The 12,106-nt window shown below is 32.2% G+C and overlaps 1 protein-coding gene across 1 annotated transcript; it reads left to right on the top strand.

Moving 5' to 3' along the window:
• Positions 1 to 778: 778 nt before the first annotated feature.
• On the top strand, positions 779 to 11,760 carry LOC111703743 (putative uncharacterized protein DDB_G0291608). Its single transcript, XM_023475780.1, has 8 exons — positions 779 to 883; positions 4,481 to 4,521; positions 4,711 to 5,487; positions 5,735 to 5,822; positions 6,625 to 6,663; positions 7,995 to 8,098; positions 10,799 to 10,923; positions 11,534 to 11,760. The coding sequence occupies exons 1-8, from the start codon at positions 874 to 876 to the stop codon at positions 11,724 to 11,726; spliced, it is 1,377 nt and encodes a 458-aa protein (XP_023331548.1). The 5' UTR covers positions 779 to 873; the 3' UTR covers positions 11,727 to 11,760.
• The last annotated feature ends 346 nt before the right edge of the window (positions 11,761 to 12,106 follow it).

Genomic DNA, 12,106 nt, shown 5'->3' with positions numbered 1-12,106 from the left:
GTGAACAGTTAGAAGATATTAGAGAATAGTTGAAGGAGATGAGATGGTTTGAATGATATATTAGATCTATACACTATATACAGGAGAACAGGTGCTAAACTTACACAATCTCAGCAAACTGCCCGTACTGTAGGCTTCATCCGAAACGACATATTGTTTCTAATATCGAAATCACAACCATTTTGTAAAAAATATAAACAGAATTAAAGGAATATTTCGCACATATTTGTGCCACCAACATTAAGTTAGAAAATAATCTTTTATTCATTCAGTAATTTGTAAACAGATTTGTAAATGGAAGCTTTTAACTAGAAAAGTAGAATTAGTATTTAATATGCATTATGCAATAAATTATGCAATTTATATAGTTATAAATTTATATATAAATAATTATGCATTATGCATTAAAATAGTAAGTTTTATTGAAAGCCAGTTTCTAGCAATCATATTTCAAGCAACAATATTTGCATTGGTAAAATAGTTTGATAATTCATATTTACTACATTTGCCAAGGTTTTTAGACATATATGATCAAACTGAGCTGGGACTATTACATTGAAAAATCTGAGCCGATTTTAAAGAGATAAACTTATTCCTCATGTGTAGATGGTTTTCAGCCATTTTTCTTAGAGTCAAAAATGTGAAGAACCTCTTACTTACTTTTGAAAAATTCAAAACAAAGTGAATGAATTATGATTTAAAACTTTAGTTATTGATTTTGAAATCGGTCTAACTCTAGTTGAAAATCCGCCAACCTCAAATTGAGGATTGTCCTCCATCTGCTCTCATTGGTCGAAATCTGAAAGCATAAAATAACACTATTGGAGGATTTGAAGAGAAGCGTTCTAATTGGAGGATCGGAGTCTCAATGGCATGAGGTTGGGTAAGATTCATCTTATATTATGATGGTGGCAACACCTTTTGTGTTGTTAGATGATCCATTTTGTAAGCACGAGATTCCGCCATTAATCATTGGAACAGTACAGGGTATTTACTTCTAAAGGGATACTTTTACTAAACTATATAGACTCTATATATTCTCTATTCTTCTCAGAACAAGGGAATGTAAGAGAAAACAAATGATGTTTTAAAACATTATTTTTCTAATCAATAAACATTAGACGTGTAAAAAGGATTTGATGATACATATTTTTAATGTATATGAATGATAGGCCATCACAATAGGATAAATATATATATGACTAATCATGAAAGAGTTCAGAAATAGCAGGTCACACAATTATTAAATAGGAAAATTCAAGAAATAACAGATCATGGAAGGATTTATGAACAATCTGTACTAAGATCTAGGATCTAAGATCTTGGATCTAAGATCTAGGATCTAACATCTAGGATCTAAGATCTAGGATCTAAGATCTAGGATCTAAGATCTAGGATCTAAGATCTAGGATCTAAGATCTAGGATCTAAGATCTAGGATCTAAGATCTAGGATCAAAGATCTAGGATCTAAGATCTAGGATCTAAGATCTAGGATCTAAGATCTATGATCTAAGATCTAGGGTGGAAGGGGATATAATTATGATTTACCGGATATGTATTCAGAGGATGGAATACCATGAGAAATTTATTCTAAACTTACAGTAATTCTCTTCCCTCCGTTCAGACCAGAGCCTGAAACCAGAGCTCTGTATAAACCGGAGCCTAAAACCATAGCTCCGTCCAGAACGGAGTCTGAACCAAATACAAACAATTTAAAAATAAAATACAGTCATAACCAGAAAGCTTCTAATAGGAAGACGACTTTATAGCACTACTAATAAGTAAGTGTATTTAATGGTGTTATATAATTTTAATATACACTTATTAAATAAAATAAATAATTTTACTAGCCACATATTGAATTACAAATCAAGTGAAATGAGTCTTTTTACACTGCACAATTTCTGTTTCCACGTGCAACTTTTTATGGTGTCGGTTTGTGCAAATGAAAAATTCTACACAGCTAAAGCCCCTAAATCAATTAGTTTTGTGGTAATTCCTTTGATTGGAGTTTTAGTTTTTAGTTTTATTGGACTGAAGTCATAATTTAAGTTTAAAAGTCATCATCCTAGTCCAGACTTTTCTGGTTATCACAGTACCATACATGTCAACAACGGAAGAAGCTAAAGGCATATCCAACTATATTCAAGCTAATAAAAAGTTAAATTTAGGAGTCAAGTCCCTGGGTTACTTAGGAAAATAAAAATTTCTACATATGATCATTGAAGGACTGCAGTATATCTTTGGTAAATTATATTGACGAACTAAGCCTGGTAATTAAAAAAAATTTCAAAAATATACGAAAAAATCGATTCTGGCACTCCTGGGCTCAGTAGTCATAACGTCAATATAATTCACTAAACTCAAACTGCAGACCTTCAATTATCATACAGGGAAATGTTCATCATCCTAAATATCACAGGGAAAGCTTTGAGGCCTTCCTTATAATCTTAAAAGGGCTAGGGGAGTAGGAAAAATTAATATTATTAAAAAGAAAGAACAAATATTTGAAAGAATTAGGAGAGAATTAAAGCCTTCAAGATTTTGACACGAAATGTGTTATATTTATAGTCTGGTGAAGGTTTGGGGTTACTACAGTGATAACCAGAAAACTCTGGAATAGGAAGTCGACTTTTAGACTCAAGTTTCGACTTCAGATATTCCAATGAACACGAGGCACAGCAAATGTGCAGTGTTAACAGACCCATTTCACTTAATAAGTGATTTTATAACTTACCAGTAAATCTATTTTCATAAAATGCACTTTAATATTGATCTAATGTCGTCTTTCTTTTCTACAGTTTTCTGGTTATCACAGTATAATCATAATCTGATAATTTTATAAATTAAATATCTTTCAGACAATTATTTACAAACTTGTAAAAAAGTGCGAAAAAGTTAAACATTCTGCCAAAAATGGAGCAACCCAAATTTAAAAAATATAATTTTTCCATCGATAATCTTTTATCCACACCAGGTATTTTTTTTAGTTTACTCGCATACTTTATAAAATTTAAGTGCAGGGTTACCCACAAAGTCTAAGACTTAAAAGACGACCGAAAACCCTTAAAATATGACGATCCAAAGGTTAAAAATAAGTTGTCTGTCTTTAATATTTTCTTTTCATAGCTAATTTAATGATTTGGCAAACAAAATATGTTTACGAATACTGAATTCATGGAAACAGACAGTATAAATTTCGTACAGTCGGCTCTGAAGTTTTATCTATTGTGGTTTACCCTGTACGTATGTCAATTTATTCTAGACTAGTGTAAAGAAAAACAGCTATGGTTCAATTTCCATGCAATGGTGGATCAATAAAAAAATTTATCATTTACTCTCAGAAACATTAGATTATTTTTTACTGTTATTTGGTATTCCTTTGCATGTTTAAACCCAGTTTTATCTAGACCTACGAAATCATCAGCGAAAACGGACATTTATTTCTTAGTGGAACAAAAATGCTACTTTAAAAATCAATGATTAAGATGATTGAAAAGTTCTTCTCATTGAATTATAAGTTAATTCAAGGAGAAAGTCTTTAATGATTGCAATACATATTTTTGTTGAATGTTTGTCATTTTTATAAAAAATTTTTAAATAAAATTGTTGCAATTTGAGAAATGTTGAGCTTGAATATATGTTTGTAGAAAACCTGCCGATCAAGGAACAGATACAGTTTAGAAAATACCCAGGTCCGGAGGAACAAATACAGTTTAGAAAATACCCAGGTCCGGAGGAACAAATACAGTTTAGAAAATACCCAGGTCCCCGAACCCTAACAAAATAATATATTGCCCCCCCCTAGCAAAAGTCCTGGTTGCGCCTCTGGGTAGAAGTTTAAATAATATAGAGTTTTCATAATAATTATTTCTACAATTAGAAATTAAGAAAATGTCAGAAAATTATTGTTTTCTCATGCATACTTAGTTAGACTAAGCTTTTAAAGAGAGTGTTCGCGAAAAATGAAAGGGGTTATAGGCTTAATGCTATAAAAAAGTGCTTTTGATCGCTACTAATTTTACTTCTATCTGTTGCGTCTATAAGGAGAAAATTGTTAAAGACGTATCATAAGGAATAACTTAGCGCCCATACAATTCCAGAAAATTGCAACATTCAACTTAGACCGTAAAAAATCAATTTAATTTCAAACAAATCATTCAGATATTACAACCTATAGTCATCGATTATCTTTTGCCACATTTGTATATAGTTTATATTCATAATATTTTATTTTTTTAGAAAACGTTTTAACGGATTTCGAAAAATGTGAGTGGTTCCCCGCTTCGCGGCATTCTTAGATAGTTGCGCAAGCGACAAGATAAATAATCAAATTCAAAACAAATTAATTAGGGGGGGGGGTAGAGGGCCTTTAAATAAAAGAGATCAAAAAGTTCAAATTTATGAATCTTGTTTATAAATTCATTTTTAACTAACCCTGTGTAGATTGCTTTCTGTTTATTATATAAATTATTTTAGGCAGAGATTATGAAGAACAGTCATTATTATCTAAATTTCAGGAACTAATTAGAAAAGAAGAATTAAACAAAAAGCCTATCGGTCTATATTTAATTCTTAAATTAAAAAAAATGTATCTAACCTATTTGTTTGAAACATTATTCAAGAATTGACTTACTAATGAATTTTGAATGTTAATACTATTTTTTTGCGGAAAATTCTTTTACGTTTTCTAATCTTTAAATTGAAAGAAAGAGGAAGAGGAAAACATAAATGATGCTAAAGAAGAATCTAGTTTTGATGAAACAGACGAGGAAAAAGAAATAGCCTCCATCTTTGATAAAATTGATAAGGAAACTGAAACAGCAAATTTTACTAAATCTGAAAAATATGATGACAGCGGAAATTCGGAAGAAGCATTTAATAAAATAAAGACTATTGCCAACAGCGATAAAAAAGAAGATATTTTAAAAAGTGAAGGAATAGATTTGCTGTTTGGTGTTCTAACAAAATTTAGTAATTTGGAAAATAAAAGTGAAAATACAAAACGAATAAGACGAAGCTCTGTACCCTACAAGATTAACGATGGGCTGGAATGTTCAAGACTAAAAAGACCTAAATCTACTCATGACTATACTAAGTTTTTAAATCGAAATCAATCTAAAATATCTTTGCCAGAGAACAATGAACATATCGACTTGTTTAGAGAGAAAGATCAAGGTCAGATTCATGCAAAGAAATTACAGAAACTTCGACAGGAGGAAGACCAATATCAGCCTGGGGAGAATCTGAAACAAGAAGATCTGGAAAAACAGCTTTTACAAGAACAGCAGATTCAGCAGGAACAGCATCTTCAAGTTGAACAGCAGCAGCTACAACAAAAACTGCAGCTTCAACATGACCAGCAGCTTCAACACGAACAGCAGCATGAACATCAATTGCAGCCCTCAAGAACAGGACTAGTTCCAATACAGCCACGACCCCATTTTCTTATTCGACACCCAACTTTTCCATTACACAATAATCAGGTACTTTTCTATTGACGCCATTTTGAAATTAATCTCAAATTGATTGTTCGTAAAAAAATGTAAAAACAAATTAAAATTGCATCTACTTGGTTTTGCACTATATTATAAAAAATCTTTAATTATTGCAGATAGGCTTTCCAACGTAATTACATTTTTTCTTACGCGAAATTACGTGCAGCAGAGTGTTAAAAAGTGAGGCCATTTAAAGAATGTTTTTAGAATTTAATTAATAGTTATAAATGTCTAGGATATGATGGGAGAACTTCTACATTCTTCTTCATCTATTCTCAGTACTACCTGGACTCAAGGAAAAACAATTATTCTAAATCTTAAAAGTTCTGTAAGCGTAATTACAAGTGACCCTTTATGCAAAGATGGAAATGACCGATTTGGAGGGAGTACAACAAATTGGTTAGCATTTAAAAATCTCCAAATACCTGGGAATCCGGTAAATTCCCCAAAAGCCTGAGAATCTGGAAAATTCTCTGAGTAATTAGAAAATTTTCCAAAAAGCTAGGCATTTGAGAAATTTCTTATAATTGAAGAATAAATTTCCCCAGATTCCCAAATACCTGGGAATCCATGGAAAATTCCCTTAACACCTGGAAATTCATTCCCCAAAATTCCTGGGAATCTGGGGAATTCCCCAAAATCCTTAAAGAATCTTAGGGTGTTTTATTATTTAATTAATATGAAATTTCTCAACATGCCTTTCTTTTTGGGAAATTTCCCAAATACTCTGAGGTTTGGGGAATATTTCATTCCCAAAACCTAAAAAAGGACAATATCTTACACATTGTTAATCAGTTGAAGGTTTTGTATCTCGTAGTCTTGAAGTACATGGGTAGGAAGNGGGGGGGGGTTGTTAAATTTTATGTAAAATCGATGAGAAGCAATACTTTTATGTAGGATTTTATAGAAAATGTTTAAAAATTCTTCAGATTTTTCTCAATATTAAGGGTTAAGTGATAGAGAAAAAACGTTTTTTATGGTTTATAATGTCATGCTTTTGTAATATTTGTATCGTTTAATATTGCATTTAAAACATTTTCTGAGATATATTACATTCTAAAACATTTGGAAAAACATCTAAAATATTAAGTTTCTTAAAAACATTTAATAATTGTAATAATTTAGAACACAGCAACCCATCTGCTTTATTTTTTGGTTTACAAGGTTGGTGAGATTAAATTTAATAAATTTATAGATTGTTTAGTTATTTCAGCATGGTGGGCTGACAACAAAAATGAGTTAATATAAAAAAGCAAAACCTACAGGTTGTTGTGTGTTGTTTTGTTCGGTAAAAGGTAATAAGGTAAATAAAGTTAATTGCAGTTGCGTATTCTCTGCGTACATAATGAAACCAGTTCTCTCTGGGCGGTTTTGTAAACATAAATAGATGCATCAGTGTTCTTCTAGTATCCGAGAAGGATAAAAGCCTTTAATTTTGAACACTTTGATAATTAACATAATAGTTTCCTATGACCAGAATATTTCATTGATTTCTTTATGTAAAAGATGGATCCCATGTCAGACTGTGACATTCGTCTTGTGTTTACTTTACAGCCCGGAGACAGTACACTGCAGTACTAAAAATGCGTACACCTCTGAAATAACTATTTTTACATTATAATTCTTTGGCTCGGTAGGTCCAAAAATAATGAAAAAGTCGTTTGATCTATTCACACCATAAATAATACACCTTGATTAATACACCATGATATGTTCTTCCAATTGTTTTGGTTCCTGTTCATAATTTAGTATTTTATCTCTTTTATTCTAGTATAATTCGATTCCTAATTAGTTCTGTTTCATTAACCAAAAAATCAGCTTTAACATTTTTTACTTCTGGTAATTCAGCTTCTAAATCTTATACTTCAACTCTTAAATCTAGTATTTCAGCTCCTAAATCTGATATTTCAGCTTCTAAGACTGGTATTTCAGCAACTAAATCTGATATTTCAGCATCTAAATATGATATATCAGCTCCTAAATCTGATATTTCAGCTACTCAATCTGATATTTCAGCTTCTAAATCTGATATTTCAGCTACTAAATCTGAAATTTTAGCTCCTAAATATTGTATTTTAGCTTCTAAATCTGGCCGTTTAGCTCTTTGATCTGGTAATTCAGTCCCTAAATCTTGTAGTTCAACTCATTAATCTGGCATTTTAGCTCCTAATCTGATATTTCAGCTTAAATCTCGTATTTCAGCTCTACATCAGATAAGTCAGCTCCTAAATCTGATATTTCAGCTTTCAAATTTTGTTTTTCATCTCCTTATTCTGGTATGTAAACTCCTAAACCTTGTATTTCAGCTCCTACATCTGTAATTTCAGCTCCTGAATCTGATCTTTCCGCTTTTAAATCTTGTATTTCAACTCCGTAATATGATATTTCAGCGCTTATATCTGATATTTTAGCTCCTATATCTGATATTTCAGCTTCTAAATCTGATATTTCAGCTACTAAATCTAATATTTCAGCTACTAAATCTGATGTTTCAGCTCCCAAATCTGGTGGGCGGAGAAGCCGGAAGCCTGGTGTAGACCGGAAACCCCGTCAAGCGTATAGTGCCAAACAACTAGATATGCTTGAAGCAGAGTTCAAGGTACTGCAGGTTGTAAAATGTGAATTATAAACAATGTTACATAGAAATAAGGTTCAAGCAAATAACAATGCATGCATCTTCTCGAAGGGTTACAAATTTGACAAGTGACGTCATTTTTCTAGTTTGAGAAGTGTCTAATTCTGACAATTTCCTCCAGATTGTTTTTGAGGTCACTACAAACCAGATACATGTAAATTCCAGTCAAGGAAAATAGTTTTGTAATTAGTCGTACTTTTAATAAACTATTGAAATATAACCAATCATGGGACAGAACCATTGTCTATTGTGTACAAGTACAGTACACGGCCAATCTGCAAACATCTGTATTCAGGGATATTTAGGGATCCTTTGGATACGAAACACAAAATCTTCAAAAAAAGACTGAATTCATAAATGTTATGTTTCATATTTAAAATTGAAGTATTTCTTTAAAAGTTGTTAAACTTAACCCCTGAATGGGTATTATATTCATCAAGTGGCCGTAAAATGGCACTCTAAAAACCTGTCGTAAAAACGTAGCATATCGTGCCGGGTCAATTCTTAGGCCTACGTAGCCCACCCTGTGGAAGGAGATAAGCAGTCTGTGTATTGTGGACAGAATTAATCCTGGTACAGTACAAGGATATGGTAGGACCGGTAGAAGCAGAGGCGTAACTAGGGGGGGGGGCGGCCGGGCGCGCGCCCTCCCCTAGCACCTGAGAGGGGGGGGCGCCCCCCCCCCCGCAGAATGAAAAGAAAGAAAGAATGGCGAAAATCAGTATCACAGGAATAAGAAAACCAATAGAGTTATTGTAGAAATTTTATTATACTATAGTTAGTTTTAAAAAGAATAATTTTGTCTTTCTCAATTCTCAAGGCTAAAGGGTATTGTAAACATTTAATGTAAAAAAAAGTTCTGAACTGCATTTTATTTGTGTTGAGTTTATAGAGTACTCGTAGATATCAAACTTTGAATTCTTATGGTAAAATATTCCAAGTTTGAAATATCAAATGTTTACACCACTCGGTGCAAAGATTTAGGGATTAGAATATTTGAGTTTGTGGCAAAAACTCAGTTCCAAATCTAGAGAAAATTCTGAACCTGGCAAATTTCTAACTGATTATCATATTTGATAACTAACNTCTTTATAAACTATAATGTGTGAAAAGTTAAAAATCTAGTTTTTTAGTCTTTAGTCATTAATTTTCAGTCTTTTTGAGTCTTTTAAGTCAAAAAAATTTTCGCCTGCGCCGCGATTTTTGGTTCATAATTATGAATTTTTTTGTTCCTTAATAATCTTGCCCCCCCCCCTTCACTTAAATCCTTCATCCGCCCCTGATTCTGGTATAAATCACAAAAATAATTAATTTTCAATACAAATTATATATAAATATATAAATTTTCATTAGTTATCCATAAATCAAATATGTACATTGTACTCAAAAACTGACAAGAAATGCCTTTTATTAAAAATTCATGATTTTACATGAAAAATATTTTTTTTTTAATATGACACATCACACAATATTTGGGGTGAATATGTAGGATTAATTTAACAGTTGTACTACAGTATTAAAGCAATATCATAATAAGTGGCAGAACTGATAGTGAAAATATCTAAAAAATACTTGATAAACCCCCTTTCTCTTTCCCAGGAAAAAACAGCATAATAAAAAAAAAACAAAGATTAAGGCACCAATTGTAACCTTGTCAACCTGTTCTGATCTACGGCAGTAGTTAGGCTCGTAGACGAATGGGGTCTGTGTGTGTGTATATGGTGTATTAAGTGCTATATCGATTGAACTATAAGCTCAATAAACTAACGTTCAACATCTTTTTTTATTTTACGATAAGAGCTCTTAAATTTCCTCAGGGTCAGGATTCATGAATCGCTAAATTGCAAAACAGGGTGGACTTGGTCACTTCTTACCCCCCCCCCCCTTCAGGGGGGGGCAAGACTTCTTAAGGGAGGGCATGCCCTCCCCCTTAATCAGGCTGGGGGGCCTGGCCCCCCTGGCCCCCCCCTAGTTGCGCGCCTGATCAAAAGCGCTTTTTTATCGCATTAAGCCTGTACCCCCTTTCACGCGGACACTCCCTTTAAGGGTCCTGTTGTGAACCAAAGAATCACTTGAAATTTTGTCTACGACATTTTGTTCCTTTCCACCATTGACAAAAAAAATATTTTTTTTGCAATTCAACCTTTATCTATGATATTGTATTTATAATATCAGTTGAAAAGTTTTTAATAATCTGCTTAATCTGTTTCTAAAACTGTTTTGATTGAAATATCCCGTTATAAGTTCAAAGCTAGTTTCTCATTTGTACAATTATAAATAACAAAATCCTATTAATGCAACGTTTCTGAATCAAATTTTAACAAAGACGACTTTTATTTTGCTTTATCCTGGTTTTACTACAGGGTGTCCCACAAACATAACAGGAGAAAGACTAATTTAAAAATCTTGAAACAATATCCACAAAATTCTCCTAGTTCTGGGATTTCCAAAATTTGGTCTGTATTTTTTGTGCTGCCAATATTTTCAAAGACATTGAGAATTTCGATCAGATTTCAATTTTTTTAAATAAAACCAAAATCTCGAAATCGGGACAAGATAAAAAATATCTCCCGTAATATTAAGAGCACAAAAAAGGCAGACCACATTTTGGAAATCCCAGAGCTATCGTGGGACACCCTGTAGATAATAAATTACTATTTTTAGACGGACAAATATCTGTCTGTATCTAAGAGAATGGAATTATCCCGGAGTTTAAACCTGACTGAGGTTCAGATTAAAACCTGGTTTCAAAACAGGAGAACTAAATGGAAGAAACAGATGACCGCTAGGTAGGAAATACAGAGGGACGACTTTACGAACTCATGTTTTCTATTTTTGATTTTATAGCTAGGGATAGCTGTTACAATTTTTTAAAAATTAACCAGTTTCAACTAAACAATCCGCGAAATCTTTTGTCTTTGAGTACGTTTAAAAAATGGTTTTTGAGTCCAACAGTAAAAAGCTAAATTTGTTACGGGAATAGAGTCGCAAAACGCCCTTTAAAACCCTAGAATCTCATAATAAAAAAAAAGAATGTATATTCAAATATTCTTAAAATTTTCCATAGCTTAATGAATCACAGTATATTTATATGTTGATATTATAGAAATTATAATTTTTGAAATGTAAGAGATGCGGGGCGCTTGCAATTTGCAACAAGTGCTTAAAAAACTGAGACCAAAAAGTCATCTCTTTATACCGTTTATATAAAGTTTCACAAATTTATGAAATATTCTAGGCATTAAGAGTCTCTAATGGCAAAACTTGGCTTATATTTTGCATGATCTAAACCAATTTAAAAATATTTTCCTAACCTCTTCATTCTTAATTAGTAATTACTATACTTACTTGAAGAAAAACTTGTAAAAATAGAAATGGAATAATTTTGAAATAATTTAGGTTGAAGTTGGTTCAGAGACAGGGTTTCTTATCCGGGCTTGGGCCTCCTGGTCACATTGGACAACTTGGACAACTTGGACAACTTGGACAGTTTGGACAACTCGGACAACTCGGACAGTTTGGACAATCGTATCTTAGTATTGGATTGTCAACACCTCAGCTAACCTATATTCCTGGATATCTTCCTTCATAAATTTAGTTTTGAAATAAAGGGAGTGTTAACATAATTTTAGTTTTGAAATAATGGGAGTGTAAACATCATTTTAGTTTTGAAATAAAGGGAGTGTAAACATAATTTTAGTTGTCTCTTCAATTTACAGATCATGACGATTAAAACAATACCATGAAAATACACGTTTAACTTATTAAAGATGGTAGATATCCGGCAGGTCTTGAAATCTTATTAATTTAGCCATTTTACAGTTTATTTTATCCTTTAAGCATCCACAAGATTTCCAGCTTATTTCTCCCTTGTATTATCTACAAGTTGTCCAGCTTATTTCTCCCTTGTATTATCTACAAGTTGTCCAGCTTATTTCTCCCTTGTATTATCTACAAGTTGTTTACAGCTTA

This window comes from Eurytemora carolleeae, unplaced genomic scaffold (genome assembly GCF_000591075.1).
Source record: "Eurytemora carolleeae unplaced genomic scaffold, Eaff_2.0 scaffold299, whole genome shotgun sequence".
Taxonomy (NCBI): Eukaryota; Metazoa; Arthropoda; class Copepoda; order Calanoida; family Temoridae; genus Eurytemora; species Eurytemora carolleeae.
Note: the sequence above shows the minus strand (reverse complement) of the source record. Positions and strands in the feature narration are given on the sequence as shown.

Excerpts from the sequence above, each read along its gene's own strand:
- LOC111703743 (XM_023475780.1), top strand. Across the intron at positions 4,522-4,710 it reads CATTATTATCTAAATTTCAG|AAAGAGGAAGAGGAAAACAT; the intron begins GAACTAATTAGA and ends TTAAATTGAAAG. Across the intron at positions 5,823-6,624 it reads AATTATTCTAAATCTTAAAA|AACACAGCAACCCATCTGCT; the intron begins GTTCTGTAAGCG and ends GTAATAATTTAG.